At 55.9% G+C, this 18,094-nt stretch overlaps 2 protein-coding genes across 7 annotated transcripts in view; one reads left to right on the forward strand and one right to left on the reverse strand.

Annotated features, from left to right (window-relative positions):
• CCNQ (cyclin Q) overlaps nucleotides 1–8,855 on the forward strand; it is a 9,935-nt gene extending 1,080 nt beyond the window's left edge. For 2 of the 4 annotated variants that reach the window (XM_060138012.1, XM_060138014.1), the window contains exons 2-5: nucleotides 1,649–1,832; nucleotides 3,299–3,431; nucleotides 4,627–4,854; nucleotides 8,361–8,855. In XM_060138012.1, coding sequence (XP_059993995.1) covers nucleotides 1,649–1,832; nucleotides 3,299–3,431; nucleotides 4,627–4,854; nucleotides 8,361–8,450 — 635 coding nt within the window. In that variant the 3' untranslated portion in view covers nucleotides 8,451–8,855. Of the gene's footprint in view, nucleotides 1–435; nucleotides 709–1,648; nucleotides 1,833–3,298; nucleotides 3,432–4,626; nucleotides 4,855–8,360 lie in introns of those variants that run through there. The other 2 variants (XM_060138015.1, XM_060138013.1) reach the window with 2 other exon arrangements.
• Nucleotides 8,856–14,747: 5,892 nt separating this feature from the next.
• ATP2B3 (ATPase plasma membrane Ca2+ transporting 3) overlaps nucleotides 14,748–18,094 on the reverse strand; it is a 40,714-nt gene continuing 37,367 nt past the window's right edge. For all 3 annotated transcript variants that reach the window (XM_060137989.1, XM_060137988.1, XM_060137991.1), the window contains one exon: nucleotides 14,748–15,740. In XM_060137989.1, the coding sequence (XP_059993972.1) occupies nucleotides 15,420–15,740 (321 nt within the window). In that variant the 3' untranslated portion in view covers nucleotides 14,748–15,419. The remainder of the gene's footprint in view (nucleotides 15,741–18,094) is intronic.

Here is an 18,094-nt window from a genome sequence, read left to right on the forward strand (position 1 = left end):
AAGTTTTGCAAAGTGTATAAGGAAGGATGGCAGTGCCTCCTCATATACCCCCTACATCTGCTTGGAGGATCCGTGTGAACCAGGCAAGCATGCTACTCTTTGAGGGTTTGCTCTATAAAAGCAAGACTTGGAGGGTCATGTGCAGTAATACCACCTAATCTGACATCTCTGAGAATGAGGGGTCCCATGTAGGAACTGTCTATGAAACTGAAGTTTAAACCTGGAAATGCTAAAACCTAAATGCTAAAAGCTAATGCTGAAGTGTTTTGCATATGCCCTTGCCCTCTGTGTGAGGCTGAATACCGGTCCTCCAAAGATTTCCCCATCCTAATTCCCAGAACCTGCGACTGTTACCTCATGTGGCAAAAGAGATTTTGCAGATGGGATTAAGCATCTTGATGTTGGGGAGCTATCCTAGGTTATCTGGTGGGCCCAATATAATCACACCCATCCTTAGAGAGAGAGGCAGGAGGAGTAGATAGGCCACGTGATGGTGGAAGCAGAGTTAGAAGATGCCACACCGCTGGCTTTGAGGGTGGAGGAAAGGGCCGTGAGCCAAAGATTGCAGGCGCTTCTAGAAGTTGGAAAGGGCAAGGGAGTGGATTCTCCTCTGGAACCTCCAGAAGGAAGCAGCCCTGCCGACACCTTGAACTTAGCCCCCTAAGACTCATTTTGGACTTCTGACCACCGGCATTGTAAGAGAAAGAAGTATGTGTTGTTTTAAGCCACTTAGTTTGTGGTGCCTTGTTACAGCAGCTCTGGGGAACTAATACACCTTTTTAGGTAGAGGGTGTTGAACACAATTTGAATGATTGTCGGCTGTTCTCCACCTTCTTTCAGTCTATGGGATGTCATCTAACCTTCCCTTATTAACCCTGGTCATTGTGAATTTGTTTTGGCTCTGTGACCCAATGCGGTGATTTCCCTAGGAGCTGTCGGGGGGATTTAGGGCTTTAACCCCTACATCAAACCATCGTGCTCTGGTTTTTGAGTTCTGTTCCCTTTTCCCTCGAGCCTGGCTGTGGCCTTTCTCCTGCTCTGCCGGCAGTTGCCTTTGGCAGTCACCCTGCTTCGCTTTTCTTGCCTTTGCTAACCTGTGGATCAGTAAACCAGGGCTGAGTATAATCTTAAACTATGACCTCAGGACTCACGGCACCTGTTTGATACTCAGAGGCCTTTTTTCCTCCTGTCACATTGGCAGGATTTTGGTTAGGTGAGCTGCAGAGGTGGGGGCAACCTCTAGTTAAATGCCTGCTAAGGTGGAAACAGACACACAACTTGTTCCTTTTCAAGATGTGCAGAAAGGGATATGCCAGGTGCAGTAGCTTGAAGCCTTGCTTCTCCTGGCGTGGCCTTGAGGCTTGGGAGAAGCGTGGAGCCCACAGAGCTGCTGAAGGGAATGCTGCACTTCAGCGTGACCCCCAGGGGCTTGTTAGCACGTTAGAGTCTGAGAAGCTCACGTCTAAATCCCTCAGGTCGAGGACCCAGTGGAAGGCATGGCAGCCCCTGCCAGCTGGGCCCTGAGCTCTCGGTCTTGTCAGAACAGGGATGTGCACCCTTAGGGCCCAACCTGGCGGCTCCCCTCACACTTTGCAGGGGGCGAGCCCTGGATGAAGCACTCCCCTGCCTGCCTGCTTTCTCTCGGTAGGTGTCAAGCTAGGGATGCGGTCCATCCCCATCGCCACCGCCTGTGCCATATACCATAAGTTCTTCTGCGAGATCGACCTGGACGCCTATGACCCCTACTTGGTGGCCATGTCTTCCCTTTACTTGGCCGGCAAAGTGGAGGAACAGCGCCTGCGCACTCGTGACATCATCAACGTTTCCAACAGGTAGCCGCTTCTGGTGTCCCCGTGAATGGGAGGCCAGAGAAGGATCTCACTAGGCCCTGCCCCCCCTCCTGTCCAACTAAGGAGGAGGCACCTGGGTGGCCGTGAACTGGGGCCGGGAGCAGTAACAGCAAAGGCAGGGGTGAGCCAGGAGCCTAGGGGCACCTGTACGAGAGAAGCTGGGGCCAGATTTTGGGGAACCTCAGAGGCCAGATGGGGTGCAGAGCGGGGTGGGAAAGAGGGTGTCCCTAGCGTCGCACGCGGGCACAGCTGGAGCAGAGTGTGTATGAACAGCTGATTCACTTTGTGATACAGCAGAAACTGACACACCACTGTGAAGCAACTATAGTCCAATAAGGGTGTTAAACAATAAATAAAAGATCAAATTCTATTCTAAAAAAAAAAGATTCTCGTGGAATCTTGGACAGGATGGATGGAACCAGTTGGGTTCTGGGGCCTCTGTCCTGTTTAGATGGTGTGGAAACATGGTCAGAGTTGCTCAGGAATGTCTCTCGCAGAGTCCTGGGCCGGAGCAGCTGTGTTCCTGTTGGGGAAGGACACGGGGGTCCAGCCGGCTGGGCGGGCTGTGCCGAGGTCCTGGGGCCTGGGAGGAAGCAATTTATGGAAAGTTAGTGCGTCATAGCCTTTCCAGGAACTCTAATCATTAGGGGAGAAAACTATTTTGTGCTGCTTCTCTTTTAAGAAACAGTTAACAGAAAAGCACTCCCCACCCCGTAAACATGACAGGTTCACGGTGTACCTCGAAAGAGTAGGAGAAAAACAGGGGAGGGAACCGCGGAAGGGCAGCTGGAGTCCACCTGTCATTGCCAGGGCCCCAGCAGGGAGGGTGGGCGGGCACGAGGGGAAACTGTGGGGCGCTCTAATAGGACGTTGGCGCCCGGTGTGGTTCTGTGGGGAGATTGGGAGAAGAGGGAGGGGCCGGGAAGGGTGAGTCAGCAGCAGAGAACTGGGGTCACTTGAGTGTGTATCCCATTCCCGCACAGCCTGGTGATCTTGCATAGGTGGGAGTGTTGTGGACGAATAAGGTGTAAATAAGGACACAAAGATCTGGAATGAAACAAAATGGAAAGCTAAAATACATTTACATTTCTGAGGGCAACATTCTTGTGTTCAAATGCCTTCCTTGGGCCCAGAGTGAGAGCCCGGAGCATCGCCGCCCCGGGTGCAAAGACTGTTCCTCAGGAGACACTGCAGAGAGCCCATCTTTACACTCGACGTCCTGCTGAGGAGGTGGGACAGCCATGGGGCTAACGCTAGAAGTGGCTTCCTTCCTCTCTGGTTACCGTTTTTATGGCATTCGTACGCCCGCCCGTAGGTGGAGAGTGGTTGATGGTGACCCTGTGCTGATCGACAGCACAGGGGCCCTGGCGTTGCCTCTGGGTATCCCACGACTGGGGGCTCCTGGGGCCACCCACTTCTGCCGTCAGCTGTGCTGTTTCTCTGCACAGGTACTTCCACCCGGACAGCGAGCCCTTGGAACTGGACTCGCGCTTTTGGGAGCTCCGGGACAGCATCGTGCAGTGCGAGCTGCTCGTACTGCGGGTTCTGCGTTTCCAGGTCTCCTTCCAGCACCCTCACAAGGTATGTGCTGGGGGGGTCGCCGACAGTTCCCAGAGGCACGAAGCTATTTGCAGCCCCCTGAGCCTGGAGCCACGCGGGGCCCTGGGGAGAAGCAGTGACCGGCTCGGGCAGCCTCGCCCGTCACCACTCTCGGGGTCCGTCAGGCAGCTCTAATTGCAGCTGCTGCCTTTCCGCCCGCGCGTCTGTGGCTGCAAGCCAGGACCCGCGTGCCCTCTGAAGCCCGTGCCCGTCCCCAGACCCGTATGAATTGTTTGTTCACTGAGCCACGGGGAGGCAGGGCCCGTTTCCTGACCTGCCGAGTCTCTGTGCCAGGAGTTGCTGCCCCGCCTCAGAGCTCAGTACCAGCTCAGCTGTGTGTACGAACCCACGAGAAAAGCCTGGTCACTCACCGTTCACAGCTAGGAGTGCGTTCGTCCCAACAGAAGAATTGCTTCAGAAAGCAGCAGAAGGGGCACGTGAACCCTTACAGCACTCGGAAGGACCTGTGGGCAGCTGGAAAGGTGGCCTGCAGAGAGGCGGGTGGGGGGGGCTTGGGACGTGTGCCTTCCCGACCCCCTCCCTAGTCCCAGAGCCGCTGGTGGAGATTCCAAGCCGTAGTGTTTTCTGTCAGCGTGCGGTGCAGGGCTGCTCTCCTCAGTGGCACTCCCCGTGGGCTCAGGAGAGAGTGGTGTTCGGGCAGAGGGGGAGCTGACGGACGGCCGAGCTGGCCCTGGCGCCCCGAGAGCCAGTGTCCGGTGTCTGGCTGGCCCCTAGCCTCAGGCTGGACTGTGGGTGCCTTGCCCTGTCGTGCAGATCGGGACGCCGTTTCTGGAGTTTTAATGTTTGAGCTGGGCCAAGGGCATGAGGAGAATGATCGCTGATGGTGGCCGGCACAGGGCCACGTTGACGGAGAGGGACAGTGGCGGGGTGGCCATGGAGAGCGGCCGAGCGGGTTTTGGGAGCCGGGCCTGGAGGCTGAGAGCAGGCGGGCCTGAGGGGACCGCGGCGGGGCTGGAGGTGAACCTGGCAGGAGGGTGGGGCAAGGCCTGTGGAAGGCACTGGGGCTTTTTTCCAGTGACACTGGGAGGCGACATCCGATCTGTGGTGTACACACATCGTGACGCTTAGGGGAGAGTGGCTGGTGGGCAGACAGGCCGCAGGCTCACAGTAAAGGAGGCAGGTGACGGGGGGCCAGCTGACTGGCGTGTCTTTGCAGTACCTGCTCCACTACCTGTTGTCCGTCAAGAACTGGCTGAACCGTTACAGCTGGCAGCGGAGCCCCGTCTCCATCACCGCCTGGGCCCTGCTGCGCGACAGCTACCACGGGGGGCTGTGCCTCCGGTTCCAGGCTCAGCACATAGCCGTGGCGGTGCTCCACCTGGCCCTGCAGGCCTATGGGGTCGAGGTGCCCGCTGAGGCCGAGGCCGAGAAGCCATGGTGGCAGGTGAGGTGACTGCGTTGGCAGTCCCCCTTGGCGTGCGTCCCCTTTTCTCTGCCTGAGGTCCCTGTACCTGGTGTCACATTTCTTTGTAGTAATTATCCACAAAGAAAGAGACGGGCTACTTGGGAACCTTGAAGCTTGAGGATACTCTGTCCTAATAGTGTAAGGCAGGCTCTCGCCCTCGACACCGTGGACGTTCAGGGTCGGATGTAGGAGCAGGACAGCGCCAGACGTTGCCAAGTGCCTCGGGATAGGGGTCGCCCCTGGCTGAGAACTACTGAGCCAACCAAGCACTTTTTTTGAACTGAGTGGGAGCTCGTAGATCCGAGGTTAATAAGTCTGGCTTCACGTCAGAAGATGTACAGGGGGTGCTCTAAAAAGACAGCGGTTGGTAGGTAGGTAGATAGATGATGTGTGGATGGATAGGTGATGGTGGATGGTGGGATGGAGAGATGATGGAAAAGGAGGTAGTTGGATGATAGATGGGTGGGTGGATGCATAGATAGATAAGACAGATGACACCCCGCCTCCCCCAGACGTACTGAATGCTGAGAGCAGTTTGTCGAGAGCTGGGTGAAGTGTGTCTGTCAGAAAGGCTGCAGTCCTAGCGGGTTTCCCTGGGTAGTCCCACCGTTCCTTAAAATGGGATTTTGACATCATTCTCCGTTTTTCCTTTCCTGTACTTGAAGTTTGCTGGCCCTCTCTTCATGATACCTTTGTCCCTCCTTGTCCTACAGTGAGATTCCATGTAAACAGACTTTGAGGTGACAGAAGGCTCCTCCTTTTTGGGCGCCACCCCTCCCATGCGAACCCACAGTGGCTGCCTCCCCCTTCCTGAGGCTCCCTCCCCCGGCCTGCTTGCCCTTCCTGGGAGCTCACAGCTTCTTTCTGTGATTCACTGTCCTCTATTGCCTGTCTGCCCCCCAGCCCCCCACCCCACCCCAAGGCCAGGGACCTTGTCTGCTTCATCAGCTGCCCCACGCCCAGTGTCTGGGCAGGTGGGGGGCAAAGGGCGGCTGCGTGGACAAAAGCATTGCTCCGTGCCGGGCTTCTTGGGGACTTCCAGATCACGTGAGCCCAAGGTCCCCACTCTGCTGAATCAGGTGGCGGCGCAAGGGGCCGCTGCTTCCCGGCGCGTCCCGGGCTGCTTTCCTCTGTGTGTCCTCCCTGCTCTCCTTTCTCTTCACTTGTTCCTGATGGTGACCGGGGCTGGAGCTGCCGCAGCATCCTCTGCCTCCCGCTCTGGGCCGTCACCCCTCACCCCTCGTGAGAGGAGAGCACGGGGAGCAGCTCCGCCACGGGCCTCTTTTCTGGGCGACACACACGTGCCCAGCAATCGTTCTCCTGGACGAGGCCGCCCCTCTGGGCGCTACGCCCGCGCTTCGCTCGCTCTTGTCTTTCCGGGTGGCTCCGAGTTCCGTGCACGGGAGCGGCCGGGCATCCTTTGGGCATGTGAGGGCCGCTTGCTTGGTGCTGAGTGGCTGCTGACGAGCTGCCTGCCCAGCCCCGAGGTGCTGCCTCTAAATCGTGAGACATTCTTGCTGCTCATCTGCTCTCAGCCACCACTTCTGTGAAGTCACCTGTCTGCCCTCGAGTGTGGCAGTGGTGGCAGCGGGGTGGCTGTTTGTGCCCAGGTGCTTCGGGCCTCTGGGTGGATGAGGCTCTGGCTCTGAAGCAGTAGCGAGTTGTAGCGGGTGTCGGAATCCCCATCTTTTGGAGGCCGAGTCCTGTACCGTGGTGTGGCTGGGCCGCGTCATGACGGTTCGTTCCTCCACGAGGGACATTTGGATTGTTTCCAGCTTTTGGCCCTGGACTACTTTTTTTAAAAAAAATATTTATTTATTTACGTGGCTGCGCCGGGTCTTAGTTGCGGCAGGCGGGCTCCTTAGTTGCAGCTCGCATGTGGGATCTAGTTCCCTGACCAGGGATTGAACCCGGGCCCCCTGCATTGGGAGTGCACAGTCTTAACCACTGTGCCACCGGGGAAGTCCTGGCCCTGGACTACATTTTAACGGTCATTTCTTGGCTTGGGGACCCTGACAAGCAAGCCTGTATTTCTTTTCTTTTTTTTTTTTTAACATCTTTATTGGAGTATAATTGCTTTCCAATGGTGTGTTAGTTTCCGCTTTATAACAAAGTGAATCAGTTATACATATACATATGTTCCCATATCTCTTCCCTCTTGCGTCTCCCTCCCTCCCACCCTCCCTAACCCACCCCTCCAGCCGGTCACAAAGCACCCAGCTGATCTCCCTGTGCTGTGCAAGCCTGTATTTCTGAAGTATTTATTTTCCAACCGGAGTCCAGGGGGTGACGGCTGATCTTCCTGAGCCAGAGGTCGAGGGAGGGGCTGTTTCCAGGTCACTATCTCCCACCTGAAGTGACAGCCTGTGGAGAGTTCACGCTTCCTTTGGTGGCCGTGCAGGAGGGTGGACTCAGGTCCAGCTTTTGCCCTAGCTCAGCCCTGGGCCTTGACCTTCGTGGTACCTTGATTCCCCAGGCAGCACCCCCCCGGCCCGGGGGCCACGGCATCCAACCAGGCGCTCCTTGTTTGGCTTTTTACTTGCCGTGTCATCAGGGGTCCCCAAGAGCATCCTCAGACTCGCTGTGTTGCCGGGAGGACTCACAGAGTTCAGAGAAGCCGTGATGCTCGTGGTTATGGGAGTTCGGGTTAGTTACTGGGGAAGGGTACAGCTTGAAATCAGCAAAGATAAAAGGAATGGAGGACAGGTCCAGGAGAGACCAGATATGAGCTCCCAGGTCCCTTGGCCCTGGGCAAACCGAGACCCTCTCGTCAGGCAGGGGCCTAGAGTTCCCCTCCCAGGAGCCAGGCCAGGACCGGACCTTCCTTGGGAACGTGCAGAGTTAAGCCCTCTTCATTTGGGCCCCTGGGGACTCACGTTGCAATTTTATAAGCTCCGTGGCACAGTCAAGTGGCGGTCTGGGGACTTCCCTGGCGGTCCAGTGGTTAGGACTCCGTGCTCTCACTGCCGGGGCCTGGGTTCAGTCCCTGGTCGGGGAACTAAGATACAGCAAGCTGTCCAGCGTGGCCAAAAAAAGAAAAAAAGACACGTTGTGGTCCAGGCTAGAGAGCAGGTCCACGTGCTCCCTAGGGGTTGGCCTAGGGTAGAGTGGGGTCCAGGAGACCTAGCCTATTTCTGGAAATGAACTCCCCACCCCTGCTCCCATACCCAGAGACTGTGGACCTGAGAGCTCCAGGGGGAGGCAGGAGCCTGTCACCAGCTTCCCATGTAACCCAGGGCAAGTCCCCTCTCCTGTATGAGTTGGATGATCACCACAGCCTCTTCCATCTGGAATGTTCTCTGCTTTGTGATCAGCCTCGGCAGGCTGGACCTGAACCGGCTGTGCATAGAGCCACCCTCGTTTCCAATAGCCGAGTCCCCATGCCATCCCCCACCCCTGTGCACTGTGATTCTGTGCTTAGTGGCGGGTGCCTTGTTTAACGGAGAGGGAGTCTAACCGGAACCTGTTTTCCTTCTCCTTTCTAGGTGTTTAGTGAAGACCTTACCAAGCCAATCATTGATAACATTGTGTCTGATCTCATTCAGATTTATACCATGGACACAGAGATCCCCTAAGGCCCTGGTCCAGGCCTGCCCAAAGAGAAGTCCGTGACGCTCGGCAGCCTGGGGATGGTACCGCCACAGGGCCGTGAACGCCAGCCCCCAGAGGACCCGCTGGAAGGGCTGGTGAAGGCGATGACTGTCCCCGGCAGCCGTGGTCTGGACAGTGACAGGAGCCACGCCTTCAGCGGGCGGGCTTGAAGTTCACCGCGAGGGGCTGCCGAGGCCAGGCGCCGCGTCTGCTTTTGTCCTTTGAGAGGACCTGACTGCCGTGGAGGGTGACGTCATCGGAAGGAAAATCAGAGAAAGGATGGGACTGAGCCCCTGGGGATTTTTTAAAAGCCTGATTTATAGAATGAATGAATGTGCAACATAGATGGAACTTTATTTTGTGTAATAAAAGATACAAATGAACTGGGACACCCGGTGTTTCCTCTCTAGCCCGTGCTGCCCTGGGGGGTTTGTGGGTACCATCCAGACTCGGTTTCCCCTCAAAGGCTCTCCAGGTGGAAGTGCCTGGGGTAGGCCCTCCACCACTTCCGGAAGGCAGGATGGCAGAGCGTGTGCCCGTGTCACAATGACGTCCCCTAGAAGGGCCCACGTGTCCTCCCTCCTCTGCTGGGACCCTTGCAGGGCTTGGCAATCATTCTGCTTGGCGAGTGAAGTTTCATCTTGGAAAGAGGGGTTAAGGAGTATCATCTGAGTTCAAGAAGACCAAAATGTATCTAGAAAGTTACAACTTTTTATTAAGGCCAAGACAGTGAGTCAAGATGCCGAGTCTAGGGACTCTCAGAGCCGTGCCCCGCCCCCCGACTCCCACTCAAATGGCACTGCTTCGGGAAGGACTGCTCTTGGGCGTGCCCTGGGGGAAAGAGGCCAGCCTGGGCGGCTGGTAGGACGCACGCTGGTAGGACCATCCTTCAACACATGATGGCATGGGGGCTGGGGGACCGTCCCAAGCACTTCACCACATTTGCGAGGTTGTCACCAGGGGAGCGCAGGCTCTGGCCCCTGGCCACCATGCCCTCTGACACCCACAGGTGTGGGGGCTGGTTGGCACGCCCAGGGCCCACTGGGTGAGGGGCACAGGGAGGGGCCGCTCATGGGTGACAAGTCAGGCAGTAGGGCTTGCTTGAGTTTGCAAGGTGATTGTGTTATTTGTCTTTAGGGTGAAGGATATGAGTAAATGTCCCCTCTTCCACTGTGTCCTTTCCAGCTCGACGGGGCACATTTGATGACAGAGTCTGTGCCGGAGCACAGGGCCGGGGCTCTGAGCGCAGACAGTGGAGGGTGAGGGGCCTGGCTGGCGGGCCTCTGAGGGCGGCCTCGGCTCTCTTGCCAGTCCTTTCTGCCTCGTGCTTTTTAAAAAGCACCTTGCCTCCATCACCCCCTTCCTCCCCACAGGCTGGGCCCAGCTGCCCCCCACCCCGGCCTTGCCTGCCCCATGTGGCCTAGCACTGCCCTTGGTGTCCCCACCCCAGCCGAGAGCCACTGCGCTTAACAGGGCGAGCTCTGGGCTGCGGGGCTAACAGCAGCCTCTCTGGAGTTTCTGTGGCCCTAAGTTTCCTCTCGCGATTACCAGGTATCAGGCAAGTTCCTCTCTCTCGATGGGACTCAGTTTCCCACTATGTGAATCAAGCAGGTTGGACCAAACAACTTCAGACTGTGACTGCTCGTTGCTATTTAAAATCCCTCCACCCATGTGTGTGCCTGTCACACTGCCCTGGGGACTTGCTGGCTCTGTGTGCTGGCCTCTGGGCCTGTCAGCTCAGTGCTTGTCACTAAGGGGTCATCTGTGTGTCTTCCTGATGCCGCTAAGGCTGTGAGCCCCACCTTCAGTGTGTGTTGTCATTGGAACAGAGATAAGGACAGGTATTGGGGCGTATGTGACACTTTTGAGGAATACGTGACACGGCCAGCTGTGCTTTGTAAGGACAGTTCGGCCACAGAACATGAATGAAAACCTGGTGCAGGGTGGTTTCCTTTTGTTTGCTTTGGCTTCCTATTCCTGAGGCTTTTATAAAAGATATACAACCTTCCATCTCCTTTATTTTAGGTTCAAAAAGGAGAGATTGAGATAAGATTTTCTAGAACCTGAAGCTTCCAGGAGCTTTTCATTCCAGAGCACGTCTTAATTACTTTAAAGTGATAAATGTTTGATCCTTCCTCGGCCTGTCAAGCCAGAGGAAGGAGGGGGCAAAGCAGGTTCTGTGTGGGGCTCGACCCATCTCTTCTTTTCCAGCTGGGATGGGGAGTGGTGACCCCCAAAGACACGTTCATGTCCTAAGCCCCGGAACCTGTGGATGGGACCTTATTTGGAAATAGTCTTTGCGGTGTTGTCAAGGTAAGATGCGATTCTACGGGAGTAGGGTGACCCTAGTCCAATATGCCTGGTGTCTATAAGAAGAGGAGAGAGACACAGAGATAGGCCTGTGCAGAGGGAGAATACCAGGTGAAGACAGACTCACAGGGACAAGGCCCTGCAACGATGGAGGCAGAGACTAGAGCGATGTGTCTACAAGCCAAGGACTGCCGGCGATGCCAGAAGCTGGAAAAAGCTAGAATCTTCCCCTAGAGGCTGCAGAGGGTACGTGGCCCTGCCACACCTTGATTTCAGACTTCTGATCTCCAGAACCGGGAGAGAAGAAACGCCTGTGCTTTAGCGCCCCCCATCTTCCGGTTTGTGGTACTTTGTTACAGCAGCCTAGGAAACGCACACGTGGGCCTTCCCCCAACTCGTGGCACCCACCCCTGTTCCCAGGCTGCCAGCTGGTAAAGATGGCGTCCGGCTTCGTGAAGGGATGGGTGTTATAGTACCTTCCTCGCCCCAAGGCATTTGGCTAAGTACCAGTTTCTTCCCATGGGAACCTGGGTCATACTTGATAGTGGAAGTCCACGGAAAAGAGAATTCAGACATAAATGAATGCGATCTCTCCAGAAGGTGCAGCTGTCTTGATGTGGCATTTGGCCCAACCTAGGCTTACTTAGAGTATGATTCGAGGTGGCTCGTGCGTCAGTGAAGCAAGAGCTCCTGTATTTGTCCGTCTGCTGTTTTCCGCCACTTGTCTCTGGCCGTCTTTGGAAGCATGGACTCCGGTGGTTGGAAGGGAACTTAGAAGCCATTTTGCTCGTTTCTTGGCGGCTTCCCTGGAAAATGCTTTCTCTGGCGCTGCCAAGTCTACAAGGGTGACGTGCAGAGTCGGGGAATAGAAATATGAGGAAACAGGACGCAGGGACTTTTGGCACCATTGCCGCGGGAGTCATTTGCAAACCTTGGGCCAGAGCTGCCTTCGTGGCTCTAGTGGTGCGGCACGGCTGTCCCCAGCATGGGTGTTCAAAGACGCCTAGTGAGCGAAGGAATGAACGGGGCAGTGACGCTCGGAGCAAGTGAATGAGTGCAATAATGGGCTTTCTTTCCATGGCTTTGGTTTAAAGAGGAAATCTGTGATTGGAACCCTTGTGCACTGCTGGGGGGAATAGAAAATGCTGCTGGTGCCGTGGAAAACGGTCTGGCCGTCCCTCCAAAAATTAAACAGAAGATTACCATAGGATCCAGCCATTCCACTTCCAGGTATCTGCCTAAAAGAAGTGAACGCAGGGGCTCAAATAGGTATTTGTACACCCGTGTTTACAACTGCGTGATTCACACTAGCCAAATGTGGAAACCACCCAAGTGTTCATTGAAGAATGAATGGACAAACAAGATGTGGTCCATCCAATCAGTGGAATGTTGTTCAGCCTTAAAAAGGAAGGTCGCTCTGACACCTGCTACAACATGGCTGGACCTACAAGGCATCATGGTCAGGGAAATCAGCCAGACACAAAGGACGGATACTGTATGACTCCACTTGTATGAGCTGCTTAGAGCCATCGGTTTCCTAGGGACAGAAAGTAGGATGGGGGCGGGGCACGGGCTGGGGGAGGGGGAGGGGGGGCTAGTGTCTAATGGGGACAGGGTTTCCCTTGGGGAAGATGAACGGTTCTAGAGATGGATGGTGGGGATGGCTGCACACCAACCTGAATGTACTTAATGCCGCCCAGCTGGGCGCTGAAAAATGGTTAACGTGGTAAACTTGATGTTATCTGTACTTTTCCACAATAAACAACGAAGCCGTCTGCATGTGTGCCGGGGTTCTGGCATTTGGGTGGCGTTCCCTGCTCCCACCCTCCTCTGAGGATGCCACCCTGGAGATTCAGGTCAGGCCCTTCCAGGTCAAGACAGTTTGAGGCCCACCATGCGAACCCGACCCCACAGGGTGGTCGAGCCCTCTCCTCCTTCCATTAGGATTGGCAAGGTGGCCACAACCCCAGGGGAACCCCGCTGCCCCCGGGGCTCACCCCAGCTTGGTAAAGGGAGGAAGACACTTCTCTTTAGGTCTGGAGGAGAATTCACCAAATAATAAATCACACACGTTACCCAGACTGAGATTGTGGGAGCCTTTCATTTTTTTTTCAATACACAGAAATTTTGGTCTATTCTTTAAATTAGGAAATTCAACTACAGACTTTAAATTATTATGTATCTGTGGTCTTCCTCATTAAGATATTTTTGTTCATCTTTATAACAGGCAGATAAAAATGTAAAACAGATTTAATAACTGAACACAGTTGACCAAGCCATTCCATATAAGATAATGCTTTAGAGAGAGGGGCTTCCCAACGAGATGGGGCCCCTGGCCTGAAGACACACAGAAATGAGAGCAGCGATCTGCACCCCACACCCCATGGAAAGGCAACCTAGGGACTAAACAATCGCCGTGTACAGGAGGCAACTTTGGACAGCAGCAGCAAGGCTTGTGTCTACAACAGAGGATGAAAAGAAGCCCGTGAGCATAGCATTACTCAGTGTATATTCTTCAATTTAAACATTTCCAATTTCAGTTCTTGTTTAAGAACACACAGACCCTCAACAAATTGAGTTGCCCTGTTTGTTGTTGTTTAAACAAGGACATTAGGGAACAATTTACAAATGGGTAACATTCTCAATGTGCCCTTTGGAAGAAAGGGATGGCTTTAAGTTATCGGTAGCTGGCATTTGAAGTGGGATTTGCTTTTCTAACCGAAATTCCTTTGCCCGGGGTGACATGGCATTAATGTTAACAGTGGGGACCGAGCACGCTTGGGACGCCGCCTGCCCGGAGGCACACAGACACAAGTGGAGGCAAGGCGAGCCCTGGCCAGGGGCTGTGGGATGGGCACGGGATGGGCGAACCAGCCTTGCCACTGGTCCAGCTGCTGCTCAACTGCGGAGTGAGCCCCTCCACCCCTCAGCTCCCAGCTGTCCCCCAGCGGCTCAGCCCCAGGCCCGAGCGACAGGCACCTGTACTAGCCGTGGCTGGACCCCAACCTCCTCCCTGCAGAATGTGAGACAGAAGAATTCTGAAGGTAAAAGAACCTCTGCTATTTCTGCATTTCCCACCCCGGTTGTCGCGCATTCAAGGAAAACTGAGGCTTGGCACGCCGCGTGCCCACACTGCCAGGAGAGGCTCCTGAGGGAACCGTCTGGGGAGCCCAGGCCCAGCTCTCCCCACCTGCAGACCAGGTGCTCAGCCGATGACGTGGCAGAGCTGACCTCCTCAGCCTTCCGCACTCGCCATTATAGCGACAGAGACGAGGGACCATCGCTCCCAGGGGCTTGGCCTCCCCAGGGTCGCCGTAGGTGTCTGCAGCCCCAAATGCATGCCCTTGAACGAGAACACCAGGATCCGAAGAGTGCTTTGCGGGTGGTGACTGAGAACCTTTCCCAGTCACTTTATGGGCGTCTCAGCGACAGCTTCTTGGCATTTGCCAAAGCGGAGCGGGAGTCCAGGTGGAGGCGTCCAGGGGGCTGGGGTCTGCGCTGCGGCCATGCCGGCTCCTCCTGGGTTTGGAGGGAGCGTCTGTCTCCGCTTTCTTTCTGACTCTCTGCATTCTTCCCCACCTCCACCTGTGGACCTGGCTCTCCTGGGGCCAGGATTCCGGATCATCCCAGGAGGTCAGGCACGGCAGGTGGCCTGGCTTCGTGCTCTTGAAGTTGGGGCTCTGACAAAGAAATCCTACCCACTGGCCAGATTGCAGGACTTGGAATTGGAGTTGGAACCAAAGGAAACCTAAAGCAAAACTCCCCCTTCGGCCTACTGGAGGGAATCATTCTCGTCAATACTTTGGTATTTTCCTTTTAAATAAAAATTCCATCGAATGGTGTTTTTTTCTCTATAGGCAGGGGTCTCAAAGTGCAAATGTTCCAACTGTTCCAACTGTAATCGCTCCGGCCTCGCGCCTGCCTTCCCAGGAGCTGTGCTGGGAGTACGGAGGATGGAGGGGACTGGGGGGAGGGGAGCAGTGCGGGGGAGGGGCGTCCCAAGCAACCAGAAGGATATTCTTGCAGTCTAGTTCCCTGAAAAAAACCCTGCCGCGATAAATAATGAAATCTCAAAATGAAAACACCCGATAAGAGAAATGGAAATATCATGCCGTTAAGTAGTTCCTTATCCTTTAGATACGCATCTGGTCCTGTGTGCACGGACACGTCTATACGCGCACACACGTGGCTACGCACACATGCACACACAGGCTGACTGCACGCGTCCTGGGGAGGGGGTGCTGGGCCGGTGGACCATCTGGGTGGGAGCATCCTTCCTGCCTCTGGTACCTGTGGATCCAATTGCTCTGCAGCAGGTGCGACGAAGCTCTCAATAAACCGAAACCGGCCCTCTGCCACACTGCACAGCCCGAACAGGGAACATCTGGTGGAATTACAGTGTTCGTTTAAAAAAGCTTCCATAGAAAAAGGGGGGAACACAACTGTTCTTGGTCTCTCCTTCCTCCTCCTTCCCCTTCCTGGTCCTCCTGAGTAAGAAGCCTAGAATGCATTGGCTCCTGGCAGGTGCCTTCGAGCATCTTCAGCGGCCTGGCGGGCCCTCCTCGTGGCCGGTGCCCTCGTCCGGCCCGCCCGGGTGCGTGTGTGTGCGGGGAGTGCGCGTGCCGTGCCGAGAGCAGTTCTGCTTAGAGGGACGTCTCCACGCTGTGGAGCGGGCTCCCGGGGCGGGAAGAAAACACTGACGAGGTAGCTGACTTGGTGCCGCGCGTAGTCAGGTAGACGCCGCTGTCTATGGCGTTGTTGTTCTGGTTGGGGGAGGGCGGGGGCGGGGCCCGCAGGCGCTCCTCGTTCTCGTCCACGTCCGTGTCATCGATGAGCGGGATGTTGTGGGTGTAGTCATTGATCAGAAACTCGGGCGTCGCCATGAAATTATGGATGGAGGTCTTGGATTCGGGTTTCTCCAGGCCTTCGTAGAGGGAGCTACGGAATGCTTTCACCACCCGGATCTGGAGGGGGAGGGGGAGGGCCAGTGAGCAGGAGGGGGGGGGCGAGGAAGGAAGAGGGAAGGAGGCCATCAGCGGTGAGTGCAGCCCACACCCACGGCAGGGGTCACCGCATGACAAACGTCTGTCCTTTGGAACAGAACAGTCAGAGCCCTCTGCCCCGCTGCGGTCTCCCTCCCGTCACCTGATGCACATGCGGGACGAATGGCGGTGGCTTTTCTAGGCTGACCTGGGCAGATACTCTGGAACTCAAGAGCAATGGATTCACGGGACTCCTGACTGCTCCCTCCTGCCCCTTCCCCTGCACTGAGTGGGGGGGATTCCAACGTGGGAGCCCAGAAAGATGACTGGGCAAAGGGACAGTGCTGGACACTGGGCTCTCCACTTTCTCTTTCCAGAGAGTCCGAGGAACTTTCTGGCAAGAGAAAGTCCCCAGTCTGTGGGCACACTGCAGGCCTTTCACGCGTTGGTTCCCCTCCCTGGCTTCTCGGTCAGGCCCAGACACATCTGCCCATCACTCTCCGTGCTGCTAAGCCCAGCGGCCCTTCTGTGTCTCCATCTTATTTGATCCCCCAGGGGCCACCTGCCCCTCTTTCTGGGAACTTCTCCTGGCTCCCCTGACACTGCCCCTGTCTGGCCCTCCTCCTACCTCACCGGTTTCTCTGTCTTCACCTCCTCCACTGCTTGTGACTCTGTCCCAGAGTGCCCAGAGCCCCGGCCTGTCCCTGTCCCCCTCCTCCCTGTGCACACCCCCAGGCTCACCTCCTCACCCTGGCCACAGCTCTGGGCTCATCTGGCTATAACCATGGACTGCGGCCCAGGCCCCTCATCAGAGCTCCAGGCCTAAGAGCCTACCAGTCCCCCATCTGGAGGCATCCAAGATGGAAAATGGCCCCATTTTTAATTTACACCGACCAAGCCTGTCCTGCTCGGATGCCCTGATTCACCAGGTGGATGTGTTTGATCTGGTCATCATTTCCCTTCTCAGACCGTGCCGTCCTGCATCTCCTGCCATCAGAGGCCCTTTGTAGTCTGCCGATACCCGCCTCTCCAGCCTTTCTCACCCTCCTCATTTTCACTCTCCAAACCACACGACTTCTTTCAGACCCTGGAATTTGGTTGGGGGCCATATGCTTCCCCCACTCACATTTGCTACACCTTGTTCCCTGGCTGCCCCACTGGCATCTGCAGACCTCAGATCAGCACAAGTGCCCCCTGGGGAAAAGCTTCCCACAATGCCCTGCTCCCCAGCTACCGAGGCCCCAGCTGAGCTCAGGCACCCCTGACCTCCGCACCTCCCACAGGACCCTGTTCTCAGAACTAGCCCCTCGGCCTCCGCTGGCTGCCCTGCCTTCACCTCCACATGTGCTCAAGTCTCCTCGGTTTGCTGCCTCTCTCTGCTCCTTCCTTGGGCCCCCAGCCTGAGCTCCCTCATATTTCTAGGAGGCAGAATCGATGGGAAGCCTTCAGCTGGGCTTCGCACTAGCCAGCTGGTCCTGTGCTGAGATGGGGAGGCCAGAGCCTCCCTATGTGAGTGGGTGGACACAAAGTGAGCTCTAAAGCCATTTCCAGGTCCAAGGTCCTAGGGTTGGGTTTTCTTGGTTTAGACAAGGTGTCGGAAAACTGTGGCCCAAGAGCTAACTCTGGCCCTCAACCTGGTTTTGTAGATAAAGTCTTATTGGTACACGGCCATGCCGTGTCCTCTGAAGGACATGTCCAATGTTCATTGCTGCCCCCTGGTTTAGACCATGAATCCCTTTCAACCCTCCAGTGTCTGGATCCCGGGGTCAGCCAAGCTCAGTGCTCCTAGGTCAGTTTAACCCAGGAGAACCTCACAATCAAGTGCAAAAACAAAAACTGAGCCCAAGGGCTCCATAACATTGGACTTTTCTGATTCCATATCTTAAATCCTGCATTCCCCAGACGGGCTTCCGAGCTCGGGGTGACATAGAAGTTGACAATCATTTGCCATTTGTAATGGAAAGAAACAATTCACTTATTGTGGCCACGGCAGATGTGGCCTCATGACTTGGGCCCTTTCTGGGGCCAGGATTGTGGGAGAGCCCATGGGACACTGGCTGTGGCTGTGTGGTGGTGGAGGACCTACTCCGGCAGCCAGCCACCCCCTCAAGCCACAGAAATGGGAGCAAGCGGCGTGCTGCCACCCTTGGCCCTGGAGGCCTTTGTGGGAAGTTTGCCAGCAGTGTCCCGGTGCCCCTGGCTACATCCTTTCCCCTCACCTGGACCTGGGTCATGTGATCAGGCCAGGCCCCTGCTCAAACTCATCCCAGCTCCCCCAGAGGGTGGCCGGCTCTTCCCTCCCCAGCTTCTGTTGCTCTGGCCTGGAAGGCTCCTTC

The sequence above is a fragment of the Lagenorhynchus albirostris genome, chromosome X (genome assembly GCF_949774975.1).
Source record: "Lagenorhynchus albirostris chromosome X, mLagAlb1.1, whole genome shotgun sequence".
Taxonomy (NCBI): domain Eukaryota; kingdom Metazoa; phylum Chordata; class Mammalia; order Artiodactyla; family Delphinidae; genus Lagenorhynchus; species Lagenorhynchus albirostris.